This window comes from Ramularia collo-cygni, assembly GCF_900074925.1.
Source record: "Ramularia collo-cygni strain URUG2 genome assembly, contig: RCC_scaffold04, whole genome shotgun sequence".
Classification (NCBI taxonomy): domain Eukaryota; kingdom Fungi; phylum Ascomycota; class Dothideomycetes; order Mycosphaerellales; family Mycosphaerellaceae; genus Ramularia; species Ramularia collo-cygni.
In genome coordinates, this window is record NW_019716258.1 from 1,030,584 (window position 1) to 1,043,691 (window position 13,108).

The 13,108-nt window shown below is 51.6% G+C and overlaps 7 protein-coding genes; 2 read left to right on the forward strand and 5 right to left on the reverse strand.

Moving 5' to 3' along the window:
- Window positions 1-302: 302 nt before the first annotated feature.
- RCC_03502 (uncharacterized protein) lies at window positions 303-1,925 on the reverse strand (the record flags this gene model as incomplete). XM_023768788.1 has 2 exons in its annotated part: window positions 303-1,449; window positions 1,498-1,925. The coding sequence occupies 2 exons, from the start codon at window positions 1,923-1,925 to the stop codon at window positions 303-305; spliced, it is 1,575 nt and encodes a 524-aa protein (XP_023624556.1).
- A 3,625-nt stretch (window positions 1,926-5,550) lies between these two features.
- On the reverse strand, window positions 5,551-7,731 carry RCC_03503 (related to C6 transcription factor; the record flags this gene model as incomplete). XM_023768789.1 has 6 exons in its annotated part: window positions 5,551-6,165; window positions 6,215-6,328; window positions 6,382-6,740; window positions 6,790-7,389; window positions 7,458-7,541; window positions 7,596-7,731. The coding sequence occupies 6 exons, from the start codon at window positions 7,729-7,731 to the stop codon at window positions 5,551-5,553; spliced, it is 1,908 nt and encodes a 635-aa protein (XP_023624557.1).
- A 262-nt stretch (window positions 7,732-7,993) lies between these two features.
- On the forward strand, window positions 7,994-8,761 carry RCC_03504 (related to triose-phosphate isomerase; the record flags this gene model as incomplete). The annotated part of the gene is made up of 1 exon (XM_023768790.1): window positions 7,994-8,761. The coding sequence occupies one exon, from the start codon at window positions 7,994-7,996 to the stop codon at window positions 8,759-8,761; it is 768 nt and encodes a 255-aa protein (XP_023624558.1).
- A 23-nt stretch (window positions 8,762-8,784) lies between these two features.
- On the reverse strand, window positions 8,785-9,195 carry RCC_03505 (uncharacterized protein; the record flags this gene model as incomplete). XM_023768791.1 has 2 exons in its annotated part: window positions 8,785-9,042; window positions 9,091-9,195. The coding sequence occupies 2 exons, from the start codon at window positions 9,193-9,195 to the stop codon at window positions 8,785-8,787; spliced, it is 363 nt and encodes a 120-aa protein (XP_023624559.1).
- A 629-nt stretch (window positions 9,196-9,824) lies between these two features.
- RCC_03506 (probable KRR1 protein, required for 40S ribosome biogenesis) lies at window positions 9,825-10,856 on the reverse strand (the record flags this gene model as incomplete). The annotated part of the gene is made up of 1 exon (XM_023768792.1): window positions 9,825-10,856. The coding sequence occupies one exon, from the start codon at window positions 10,854-10,856 to the stop codon at window positions 9,825-9,827; it is 1,032 nt and encodes a 343-aa protein (XP_023624560.1).
- Window positions 10,857-11,159: 303 nt separating this feature from the next.
- RCC_03507 (related to AMFR protein) lies at window positions 11,160-11,726 on the forward strand (the record flags this gene model as incomplete). The annotated part of the gene is made up of 1 exon (XM_023768793.1): window positions 11,160-11,726. One exon carries the CDS (start codon window positions 11,160-11,162, stop codon window positions 11,724-11,726), a length of 567 nt encoding a protein of 188 aa, XP_023624561.1.
- A 175-nt stretch (window positions 11,727-11,901) lies between these two features.
- Window positions 11,902-13,040, reverse strand: RCC_03508 (related to oxidoreductase; the record flags this gene model as incomplete). XM_023768794.1 has 3 exons in its annotated part: window positions 11,902-12,658; window positions 12,719-12,927; window positions 12,987-13,040. The coding sequence occupies 3 exons, from the start codon at window positions 13,038-13,040 to the stop codon at window positions 11,902-11,904; spliced, it is 1,020 nt and encodes a 339-aa protein (XP_023624562.1).
- Window positions 13,041-13,108: the final 68 nt, after the last annotated feature.

Below are 13,108 nucleotides of genomic sequence, written 5' to 3' on the forward strand. Positions count from 1 at the left end.
TCAAGGAACCTGTGATCCACCCCAATGGGTGCCACAAAAGTACTGCTATGAGCAATTCGGCGACATGTGCTTTCGAAAAGTCACCCGGATGACATATGGTCGAAATGGTTGCCAGACTTGGAAAATCAACGTTGCGCATGGTAGTGAGAACAATGGAATCGGGGGAAAAGCTGGGACATGAAAATGTATGTGAATCGCACCAAAATTTTAATGAGTTTTGCTCATCAATTCATCGAATGCTCTCCTTCTCATGACTCTCATACACTTGGAGTCTCATTGCTGTCGTAATAGTGTCCCTGATATCATATCCGTCTCATCCCACCAAGAGAAGGTGTACCCTCCACATCGTCCTCAATCCCCATCACTCCAATAGCCCAATTGAGCCTCGCGTTATCATTAACCTTGACCAACCTGCGATCCCTTTCATCCTTGATATCAGGCATCGCATTTGGATCAAGCTGCTCCCAGCTTCCATTCAATCTGGGATCATCGCTGTAGTACGGCCTTGCAATCCTCTGATACGGTGGTCCTCGTCCCATCGCCGCAGCCTTGACCCAGGAAGTCTCACATCCATTCGCAATGAGCTCTGCACTACCCCACCCGGTCCGTCTCGCAATACTAAATATCCGCGTTACGGTCTCGTGACGTTGTCGGGCGTCCTGGTATTGCACAGCTGCAAAGAAGGAAGGCATGCAGCTTTCACACAGCGTCGCACCAWGACTGGGATTGAGAGGTTCGTCGGGAGGTCCGGGTGCAATACCCGCGGCGATCCGTCCAATTTCGTTCGCAAAGAATGCGGTTTCATGCGCTGCTACTGCGGCTGCCATGTGAGCCGCGGGCGGCATGTGTGGGTGTGATCGAATGGCGATGATCACGGCCATGTTGTAGATGGACCAAAGACAGCCAATATCGTACGATCGATAGAAAATTGCTGGCCCAAATGGAGTGTCTAACGGAGCCTGATACTCGGAAGTCAGAGGCTCGAACGTCTCACCCAAGCTTGTAGCAAATGTGTGGAGRGCAGCTCGTATTCGACCATACTCTTCCAGCGCACTATTGGTAGCCGCGTGTAGATCATACTCCATCAAATGCGTTGGGCCGGAAGTCTGCGGCGTGGAATTGCTGTTGTACATGGGCGTGTAGGACGAAGGCATTTGTACATTCGGACGCGGCGGAGGCGCCATGCCATAGAACATTGGCGTTGTCTGTTGGATGTTTGCAGGAGGTGATGGAGATGGCTGCGGCGGCCGTGGGATGTTCATTCCAGGAGCTGGCCGCCAATGACCACCGTTTAGCTCCATCTGTTTCAGCTTGCGGACTCGATCTCGTGCGGAAAAGTCTGCGATTCGGCCGAGTAAGAGAACGAGGTGGTCAAACGTTCCGTAGACTGCGYCTATCTTCCCGAGCGGTGCTCTTGGCGGACAGTTAGACCATCTGCTGAAATCCATGCTATGCAATGTTAGTCGTGTGTATATACGTGCGTCGGCAATTACTCACAGCAAATTGTTCCCGCTGACAATACTCTGGTATACGTCCTGCTTGCAGTACCACCAATACAGGTCTTTGAGGATTTCAAACTTGTTCAAATCCACAGACGGTGGAAGGCCGCCGTGATGCTCGATCCGACCGTGATCATCATATCGCACTTCTTTACCCACGAAATGGCTCACGAGCGTCTCATCAATGTCAGGAATCTGGTCCAGTAGATCATCTGGGGATAAAGGCTCCCCTGGACTGAATTGGCTTTGGTCTCCTTGATGAAATTGGCGAGCAGCCTTGTCCATCTTCATACGTCGGACTTCACGAGTCATACCGGTGAAGTCAGTCTCCACAAACAACTGCCTCGAGCCTGCCAAATGCATGTTCCACTTCAAGTGATCGGCGGTCATGACCTCGTAGAATCCCAGCAGCATTGATGCCGCCATAGTCGTGAGCTTCAGCCTGCTTRAATGATTACCAACAGCTTTGTGTATACACTTGAGAGACCATGCGTAGTGCTGCATCGATGGAGTGACTGATGCGCCTTGAAGCCTGGCAATATGCAGTGAAGCCATTGCTAGCATCGCGTGCAACAGACCTTGATGGCGTAACGCTGCCATGGGCATTGTATAGGTCCACAAACCCTGCTGAGAAAGCGGGACAGTTCCCTCGGTGAACAACACTGAAGTGTTCCTCGGATGTCGCTCAAATATTGAGAGACTRGGTCCAGTAGCAGAGATGAAATGAGCGAAAACCCGAGCAGTCGCAGGATTCCTCAGGGGATTYGCGACTTCCTCGACCCGATAGTGATCGAGTATACCTTCATATATGAATGTGTCATATCGACGGATTTGGAGTTCTCGAATACTGATCTGATTCAAGGCCAGAATCTTGCTAAGCGTTCTCTGCCTTTGGTATCCATTCACGTGTACAGCGGAGGTGTCAAAGTCTATCTCTTCGTCTGACCCGATATCATAGTAGTCGTCATCCTGCACTTCGACGGCCGCGGCGTTCAAAAGAGTAGTTGGTGTAAATGTCGTATAAGGCTGCTCCACATGCTCGTAGTACTCTGGAGAAGAGGGATTGAATGATTGAGGACTGATCGTGGGCGCTGAAGTCGGCAGTTGCTGTATATGAGTAGAATGAGGAGTGGGGTAGGCGGTCGTTTGAGCGAGTTCGGTGCGAGGCATGTATGTTGTTGGCGGCCACGCTTGTGGGGAAGTCAACGATGAATGCTGAGAGTGAGAAGAATGGCTAGACAACGGCGTTGGCAGGATGAAATCCTGGTCTTGAGAGAACGTGAAGCGGTGTTCTGGATCCGTCCACTGCTGAGGCATAGCGCTGGAATGGTCTCTGTTCGGGCTTGGATGCTGTGGAATCTGCCCCAGGGTATGCGGGGAGTGATTCTTTGGCGAGGTCATTGAATGGATGTCGACTCTGTTCATCATCGCACCGTATTGGTAAAAAGGCTCAGTGGAAGCAGGTTGTTGAGAAGACTGATGCATGTTGCTAGGCGGATGGTCGGGTATAGTCGTGGTTGTCGGGACGTGCATAGCTCTGTGATATGGCGGTGCAGTACCAAGAGATTGCATAGACTGTTGACGGTCTTGCGTAATAGGAGATGCAAGAATGTGCTGCACGCTTCCAGAAGAATGACCATGTCTGCCCAGAATCGGCGCAATGTTGTTCGATTGCGGTTGGAATCGCTGCAAATATCCATCGACTCCAGGTTGCTGCGCGTGCCCACCCTCCGGTACATGCTGGTTGATCAATCGAGGCCGAAGCTGCGTGTAGACTGAAGAATCTGCAGCCAATGCTTGCATGCCCGCGTAACTCGATGCTCGATCCGACGTCGGTCCCGCTTGGAAAACAATATGAGCACCTTCGTTGTTTGGCATGGGCTCATACTCGAATGTAGGCGGTCGGAAGATCACACGCTGGCTGTATCCTTCACAATGGCGCKTGCTTTTGACGCAGTTTCTGCATACCGGCCGTTCTTCTCCACACTTGATACGACGCTTCCGACATGTCAGACAGCCAGTCTTCGTCCTTTTGCGGGAAAGTTTGGCCTTTAAAGCGGCTTCGGCAGCAGCAGTGTCCGTTCTTCCATTCTCTCGTACATTGTCTTGGCTGCGCTCTTCGCGCCCAGTATCGCACTCCATAGTATGGTTGGATGGTAGTCAATAATAAGCAAAGATGGTGTTGTTCATGTCCCGGATAGATTAGACATCGCTAATCTCAACGATTAACCGAGTATAGATATAGAAGATTTGACTTTAAAGGAAGATGTCGGGGCGAGATTGAATCCCACACAACCAGAAGATCCTTTGCGAAGACACCCAAGGAGCTAGCAAGGCTGCCAGAACAGTCATTAGTCAGTTGGCCTCAATTAGAAACCCGCCCAAACCCTTGTGCAGATCTGACCTGGCCAATGGTCGTGGCAGCACTCGGAGACTGGTGTGGGATGTCTTGACCCACGGTGGGAACAGGGCGGCGCCAGGAAATACGAACAAAGCAAGTGCCTATCTGAACGACAGGCGCTTCACTTGCCGCCTTGTCCGCAACCGCTTATGCAGGCAATAGTCTGGGGTCGGTGATCTGTCTGCCGGATGGTGCTTGTCGTTGTGGCAGCGCTTCCATCAAGAACGACAAAGGAAGACGCTTGTAAGTTGTGAATGATGGCTGCGAGTACTGCAGGACACGGACGACCCCTCTCAGCTGACTTTGGGGAGGGACGGGAGCCTATGAAGGACGTGCAATGGGCCCTGATCCAAGCGTTGTCGATGCTACTAGCTGTCGATTGCCTTAGTGCAGCTCGCAATTCGTGATGGGGTACACTAACCCTACAGCAATACAAGAGTACCTTAGTGATCCACGTGCTGAGGCCGAACCTACGCCCTAAGGTAGTCTGCTGGATGTTGAGGAATGGCATACGGTACAAGATTTGACGTCAGCCTTGCGGCCTCTCTGGAGCAGTGTCTGCTGCGTAAATGTCGGAGAAGCACTGCGAAGTTGAGGCTTTGATCCACTCGTCGGCATGCAGGAGGAGACCGTTCAGGCTCAGGGCCGCCCCGGGGCAGTCGAGGACCGATGGGCCGCGTGCAAGGGCCTCGGCCGGTACCCAAACACTTTGGCTTGGCTGACGGTACTTTTCTGGAGGAAGTGAACACWCCGCGTGCCGCCAAAGAACTTCAGATGGGATCAAACAGTGGCACACCTCGTGCGTCGATGTGCCTCCTGTAGCTTGCGAGAGGCTTCTTTTGCGTTGCAAAGGTTCACGCCTAGACCGGGCCAAGGTTACCACACGTCCAAGCGCTGAATCCTACGGGACGTACGGCAGTCTCTGCGTTCGTGATCAGACTCTGTRCGCTGGATCGGGCTCCTGGGCGGGTAACTTGATATGTCAATGTGAGGGGCTAAGGATCGCCGTGAGGATTGTGGCTTGTGGCTGGCTGGCTGGCATCTTGGGCATCTTGATCTTGATGGCAGTGGTGGACGCTATCGTCAACTTGCGGTCGTCATCTCAATCACGCTTCGTCAGCCAACACACAGCCAACAAGACACAAGCATTCAAGGCCTCAATCGCCTTGTACAGCCGGGCATGACAACCACAATTGCTCGACAGAACGGACATTGTCCAAAAGAGCTCGTTGCACCAGGCCGGCAGGACGATCTGCATTTTCACTAGCCGTACCTTGGTATCCACTTGCCTTGCCAAGAACCACATGGCACATTGCATCAACCATGCGCACTGGCCGCTCTGCCGGAGCTTGCAAAGTGCCCAAAAGGGTATGTGTGAGCTCAGATAAGAACAATGATCCCGGTATACGAGCAGGTGCCCTAACGGACTACCGTCGAAGGACCTACTCTAATGGAAGCGAGCCAAAGCACATCGTCATCATGCCTGTAGCCGCTATCGAAACCCTCCACATGGCGAATAGGGCTTCCACGTTGCGGCAGATGGAACATTCGACATGAAGGATCAAAGCTTGCCTCGCTTCCGTCATAGCTTAAACATTTGGTCGAACCGAGATTGTCGAGCTTCCGTAATACTACATCGGAGATGATCTCTCACACGGCGAACGAGTCCTCTTCTCCCCAATACTCCTTCAAATCATCAGCTCGCCATTTCGTGGCCCATCCAATCTCCCTCTCGATCCGCTCATAAATGTCTAGAATCGCCCTATGCTCACTCGGATGGCTCATGTGCTGACCCGCGAGCCACAAAGGCTGTATACTATTCGTCCAACAACCATGATGTCGATTCGAAAAACTGATTGCGCAAACTTGTCTGGCATGCCAGAGCATGGATGGCGGCTTCTTCGCGAATTGGACGTGGGAGGGTTTGTACTTCAGCATCAATAAAGCAGCGGTGTGGTACATCTGATTGCCTGATGTCGCGGGACCATTGCCATATAGCAATGTATGGAAGGGCCTTGCTTCGTCGCCGGGTAGGGAGGGGACTGTTAGAAGCGCTGTCATCTCTTCAGGTCGATTTAGATACCATCGATCCAGGAGTTCAAACAGTCTCGACCATTGGTGGTTGTACTCGATACTGTCCATTATCCCTGTGTGCGTACGACGCCGCTGCTCCCACTTTCCCGACGAGCATAGAAGGTCAATAACTTGACCGCAGAGATACACCACATGATTCGCGTACATGTCATAATTGCCTTGTGAGTTCGCCTTGAGACTCGTTAGCTCACCACGAATCTTTAGAAGGAGAGGTACTTACAAGAAGCGCAACATCTTCAACAATACTGCTTCCACCAACCCAGTTGTGCATCGGAATGAGAGTCTTCTCATTCGATATTAGACCTCCCCAAAGGTCCATCCTCGCAAAACACCACTGCGTGTCCGTCAGACGCTTAAGACACGCACGAAGAACAGGGAGGAACTCACAAAGAGGGCCTGCTCCAGCCCGCCACAGCTCCCGGAAACACCCAAAGCTTGTATCAATGCAGCACAACCGTCCAAATGTCTGCGCCATGCTTTTGGTGAGCAACTCATCATCTCGAGCACACACAGTACAACACAAGAAGCCAGCACGGTCGTCGTTCGCTGTTGGAGAAGAGGAGAAAGGAGGTGAATCGCATGTTGGTATAGCGCCAGACTACGTGAATTGTCCGTTGCTTGAGCTTTACGCTCCATTTGAGCAGCCGAGAGTGCAAGCAGTGAGTAGCGTAGATGCGGATGGGACTTCGCCATGATGGGTAGAACGAGTTCGAAATGTCGATTGATGTCGAACTTATCCATCCAGCCTATAGAAGGTTAGGGCTATGACTATCGCCGACGACAGGAAATACATGCCAGCGACTTCATCGATGTAATTCTGCCAAAGAACGAATTCCTGCTCAAGGGATAGATGAGCTAATCTTCGGAATTCTTCGTCTTCTGTGCTGTGAGTTGGGGCGACATCTGAGTCTACTGAATCAGGCGGGGTGTCCGGAGACCCAATACGAGACGGTACCGTGGATTTCGCAGTGTCTATTATCCGACTTCGGAGGGTGGCATGTAGTTCCTGATATTGCGATCCTGGGAGGAAAATGCCATCTTCAAAGGCCGGATCGCTATGTGGTGGCGACAAGAAAAGGTCTGATACATCTACATTAGGATCTGCAAGTACCTCTGGATGGGTACTTAGAGGTCTGCTTTGACCGTTGAGTGCCGTGAATATGTCCAGCGGTATGTCGTGGCCAGATTCTGCCTCATCGAGCACGAGTCGGGAGGTGCTGGTGGAAGGTGTTGCATCAATAGTCTGGACATCATCCATAGAATCATTGACCGACTCCTCGAGATAGTCTCGGATCACTTCTGACGTGACGTCTATTATCTTGTAGCCAGAGTTTCGAACAGAACTAGCGCCGTGTCGCATTGAAGGATGGTCCAGTCTGATGGTGGAGGCATGCTCTATGGAGAGGTTAGATTCTCCACAAGGTACGTATTGCAATGGCATAATTTGTGATGGAAGTCCATACCCGGTCTAAAGCTGACTTTGACGCCCYATTCGCATCGTTCTGATCTGGATTGACATCCCTCACACGTCGGCTTGGTCTCATCACCTGCCATGCATCAGTCCATCCATATTGGTCAAAGCTGGCTTACGACCTTCATACATTTTCGTCGCTTGCGTCGACAGTTCAGGCATCCGGTTCGGGTCCTCTTGTTAGTAGGACTGGACTTTGTCTTCCGTCGKGGCGTGATGTCATCATCTACGGTGACAGCGTCTCGTCCGCCAGTCGCCGCCATCATCTCCGCGTGGTGATGAAGGCATGTTGTTGGGGCTGTTGTCCTGGCAGTCTCTACCTGGAGGTATTCCTTGAGTTGCGGCAACTGGCGGGTCGTGCCACCAGGCTGGGTGGAAGAACTTACAACGGGTTTAGTGTTGGATGTGTCGGCTTTCCCAAAGCAGTCTACCGCTCTGCTAAACAATCAACCGCGTACAAGCATTCACAGCTCTCCATTCCCTCTCCGACACCGACCCAACATCAACTTCCTCAACATACACGACACAATGCCTCCCCTCCCTCAACATCGCGAGAAGCGTCTCCTAGGTACAAGTCTAAAAATGTACTTCGACCTTCCCTCGACCCTTCGCTATGTGGACTCCATAACGACTCTCTCATCCCCGTCAATAGACCTCTTTGTAATCCCCGACTTCGTCTCTCTGCTCCCCTCTCAAGACAGACTATCCAAATCACAAAGCAACTTATGGCTAGGAGCTCAAGACTGCTACATCCAGGATAAAGGCGCCTTCACTGGAGAAGTCAGTCCATTGACTCTCTCCCAAGCTGGAGTCAAAATTGTCGAGATTGGACATGCAGAGCGTCGAAGACTGTTCGGCGAGACGGATGAGGATGTTGCAAAAAAAGCAGAAGCTGTAGTAAGAAATGGGATGATTCCTCTCATTTGTATAGGAGAGAAAGAGAAGAGTTCGGTTGCGAGCCAGGCAGTGGGGATTGCAGTTGGAGAGTGCAAACCGCAGATCGAAGCTGCGTTGAGTCTTGTGCCGGATGATGCGGAGGTTGTGTTGGCTTATGAGCCCGTTTGGGCCATTGGAGCTGCGGAGCCAGCTGGTGCAGATCATGTTGTTGCTGTTGCGCAAAACTTGAGAGCGCTTGTGCAAGGGAGGAAAGGCAGGACGAGGATCTTGTATGGTGGGAGTGCTGGACCAGGGACGTTTGAGAAGTTGAAAGATGGGGTTGATGGATTGTTTTTGGGGCGGTTTGCGCATGATGTGAAGAATTTGGAGAAGGTGATTCGAGAAATGTCAGAGGCATGAGCCACGCAGCTGTATTACATCGTCTACTTCGTTTTGTTACCTGGAGAGTAGTATTCCGGATAATTCGACTGATATCCCAGAACATATCTCCCAATAAAGGCAACCGCAATCATCAACAGCCAGCTGACCCAAATTCCCACGCCCTCCAGTCCAAATGGCATAGGCACAGCCAATGGCGTATCCGCCGAATGTAGGAAGACAAACAATTGAAAGATACTAGGCGGCGTCTTAGCCTGTTTGCAATCACTCAAATATCCAAAAAAGTTCCGAAAGAACCTTGCCTTCGAGACTATCAGCTCATGTCCTTCTGCTAGCAAGAGATCACATACCTCGTTCTCATAGTCCTCCGGGTCAAGCTGGATATTGATCTTCAAATCTTCCGTCTCACTAGCATTCTCAAATCGATGATACCTGTTGGGTCCTAAGGTGGCCATATTCCCACCTCCCTTTGCAGAAAGAACAGMACTAGGTTTGGAATCCAATCCGAAATACATGTTTGCTGTGCCTTGAATGACTTGGAAGTGTTCGGTCTGGTACATGTGGAAATGAAAAGGGGGCTGTACGATCGATGTTCCATCTTTAGGGTGTGTAGGAGGAATGGTGTGTGTCATCATGTATTTCGATCCTCTCGGGTGGTATTGGACTGAGGATGTTCCATTTTCGTAGACCGTGAGGGAATTGCTTGCGTTGACTGTTCGCTTCGGGTGAGGCGCACGGAGAAATGAGAGGGCCATTGTGATGATTATTCCTTTGGACTGTGTCTTTCGAAAAAGTCAATAGAGATTGTTCGGAGCTCTGCAGTGGTGTCGACGGTAATATTTCTGGAGAGCTGTTGTTGAGGATGCAACATGACGTTCGCGGTGGAGTCTCGAGTGCTCGGTCCGTGATCGGTAGAAGCCCCTTTGCAAGATGCCACCAGAATGTAACAATGTGCTCAAATATAGTACAACCGAGATGGTGTTCTGATGTCGCCGATTTGAAGCAGCCATGATGAAGAAGTGCGCCCGACGCCTCGCTAACGACAAATATCTAGATTCCCTCAATCGGTCCTCACTTCTCCCACTCAATCCTCCATCTCGACGTCCTCGTCAGTCTTCCTCTTCTTCGATTTCTTTTCCTTCTTCTCACCGTCTTCACTCTTGCGCTTCTTCTTCTTCTTCACCTCAGCCTCCTCTTTGGGTGCCTCAAATGCCTCTTCCCGCTTCTTCTTGCGCTCCTCCATTTTCTCCTTCATAGCATCCTCCCGCTTCTCTTTCTTCACGCGCTCCTTCGCGGCGTTGTTCAAGAAGTACTCTCCACTCTCAATCTGCAAATCGACCTTGCTCTTCTCCTGTGGCGGTGGGAAAGGCGTGTAGACCTTGTTGCTCTTATCCGACACATTCCTGGGCACTCTGCGCTTGCTCAAGTTGCGCTTCTTGAAGTGCGGCAAGAAACGATCCCAGCTTTCGTTCTTCAGCTCGGGATCCTTCTCCAGCTCTCGCTTGATCATAAGCTCTTTCACATGGTAGATGGGATGGATGTTGTCCATGCAATCCTCCACCACCCTTCGCACTTCCTTCAAAGATTTGTAGCCACCCATGACCGACACGGTATTACCCTGGACCAGAATGTAGGTCTGTGTCAACAATTCCAGTGCTTTGAGAGTGCTGCCGTTGGGTCCGAGAATTCGCTGTCTGCGTTTGATGAATCGCTCCTTGTTGCGCACCATTCCTCGCACTTTGATCACATCACACGCCATGCCATCTTCCAAGATCTTGACGGCCTGTGGAGCAGGAACGCTGCGGGCCAGCAGCTTAATCAGATCGCGGGCGTTGAGAATGCTGGCAGGATCATAAGTCTTTCGCGTGGTCTTTACAGTCATGCTGCCTTCCACCAAATCCAGCGTACATGCGATGCCGTATTTTTCCAGCTGGCGCGTGATCATCGGCCACGAGGCCTTTAGGTAGGTCTCGCGGTATTTTGGAAAAAGAGTCGCAAAGCTGCTCTCTTCGCTGAATGTGCCGCCTGCATTTTGTTCGGGTGTGAAAGCTTMCTCCTTCCACTTATCGATGTCATCGGTATCCCAAGGCTTCTCCTTCTTGTGTGTGGAAGGCATCGTTGCTGTACTGGACAGTAGTGTGCGTGGTGTTGAAAGGGAAGATCGCGGTAGAAAAAGTTACCAACCGCGAATAGAGTTTGTCGGTTGACCTTCCGAACCCGGATGTCGGAAGGGGACATCTCGAGGAAGGCATCATCTGTAATCATTACATGTATTCGACACGACATCCTACGACCAAGTACTGTTTCCGGCACTCCACCTCTGGCTCTGCTACGACCACAACATCGATATCTTSCCGACTCTTGGAACATACGAAACCTTATACTCTCTCACTACATCTCCCGACAGTCGACACCAGCCATGGCGCAAGATGGCCAGACATCGATCAACATTCCCCAACTCATCGCAGTCGCAGTCGTTGGATTCCTCGCTCTGCGTTGGTTTATGAACAAGCCTGGAAGTCCCAGCGCTCCATCACCTGCTGCCCGACCTGTTCTCGACATCAACAAAATCAATCAAGTCTCCGCTGTGTTCCCCCAGCTGGATCGCCGAGAGATAGCCTGGGACTTGCACCGTAATGGTGGGAATGTCTCCGCTACGACAGAACGGGTGTTGGGAGGGAGAGGATTGGAGGCAGCGCCGCCTTCATTCCGACCAAACATTCCCGCAGCACCGGTAGCCCAGACCGCAGCAGCGAGTACGGGAGCTAAATCACCGAGTGCGGCACATAGAGACTTGATTCAGCGTTATGGATTACAGTCGCGTGTTGGTGGGAAAGGAAAGGAAGCGGTGGCTAGCGAGGAGCAGAAGAAGGGTGGATGGAGTTCAGATAAGAATGCACGTGCCGAGGCACTTAAGAAGAGAAGGGAGGATATGATTTTGGCTGCGAGGAGGAAGATGGAGGCCAAAGAAGCGCAGGCTTCATGAGGCGGGCCGTCGTCTGGGTCACGCATTGCCTTTCACATGTGGAACCGAGCGTTAAAGCGTGCATCGCGACGAATCTCTCCATTCGCTATTTCCAACTCGATGTTGCAACAAGTCACGGGTGATGGGCGCCAGGGGTTCGTGAGATTCGTTACATCCATTTGGGGGCTATCAATCTCTAAACCAATTCGATGACAACCTTCTTCGCACTGACTCCAGCCTTGTTTGTGTCCAGTCCCTTCTGCACACTCTCCAATCCTTTACCAACGACCAACGGCTCCGGAACAGCCTTCAGCTTTCCTTGCTCGAGCGCAGGACCGAGGTATTCACTCCAAATCTGATGGGTGATGGGGCTGACTCCGAAGACACTGCCGAACTGCACATTCTCGGGACCCTCTTGAGGTGGTGGCAGTACTATCGCGACGCTGCCACCGCCCAGCTTCTCGACGATCGGAGCCACGTACTTGTAGCTCGCTTCGTTTGAGATTGCATCGTATGCACCAGCGAAGTCTCCGCCAATGGACTGCACGGCTTTTACAACGTCTTCGACAACGGAGGGGTTATTGTAGTCGACCGCTTCGCTGGCTCCCAGAGATTTGACGAAATCGTGGTTGTGCTTGCTAGCCACTGCCACAACTTTGGCGCCGGAGGCAACAGCAAGCTGAATGACAGCTGTGCCAACAGAGGCTGAACCTCCCCACACCACGATCGTCTTGCCAGACGATGTTGGGTTTAGGGATGGGTATTGCAATCCGAGGAAGCCCTTGTCCTTGCTGTACAGACCAACTGCCGCGGTGTCGATAGCCAAAGGCAACACCACGCCCTCATTGTACGAGACATTACTCGGGAGCACGACCGAGGTAGCTGCAGGGGCGGTAGAGTATAGTTGGAATCCGGCGCCGGCATTGTTTCCCGTGGCGAGAGCTACGGAGTGGCTATCATCTCTACATTAGCAAAGGCAAAAGCACAAGCATGGAAGATAAGGTAAATCTTACCTGATCACGCGATCTCCCTTCTTGAACTTGGAAACATTGGAGCCGACTTCAACGACCTCTCCAGCCATGTCTGTTCCTAGAATGGCGGGCCAATTCTTGATGAAGAGACCATGGTCTTGGATCTTCCAATCCACGGGGTTGATTGCGATAGCGTGGTTCTTGATAACAATTTCATCGGCGCCTGGGCTTGGATACTCGCTGTCAGCGACCTATGAAGTTATTGTTAGCAATCTGTGAAGTTGGAACTCATTACTGCTGGGCTTCTCACTCTAAGCTTCTTGCCGCCGCCATCGAGCCATGCTGCTTGGTTAACCGGAGCCATTATTGTTTTGTGAATTGAGTAAAGGTGTATTGTTGCTGTGATGTGAAAGTAGATGACCGTCTGATATT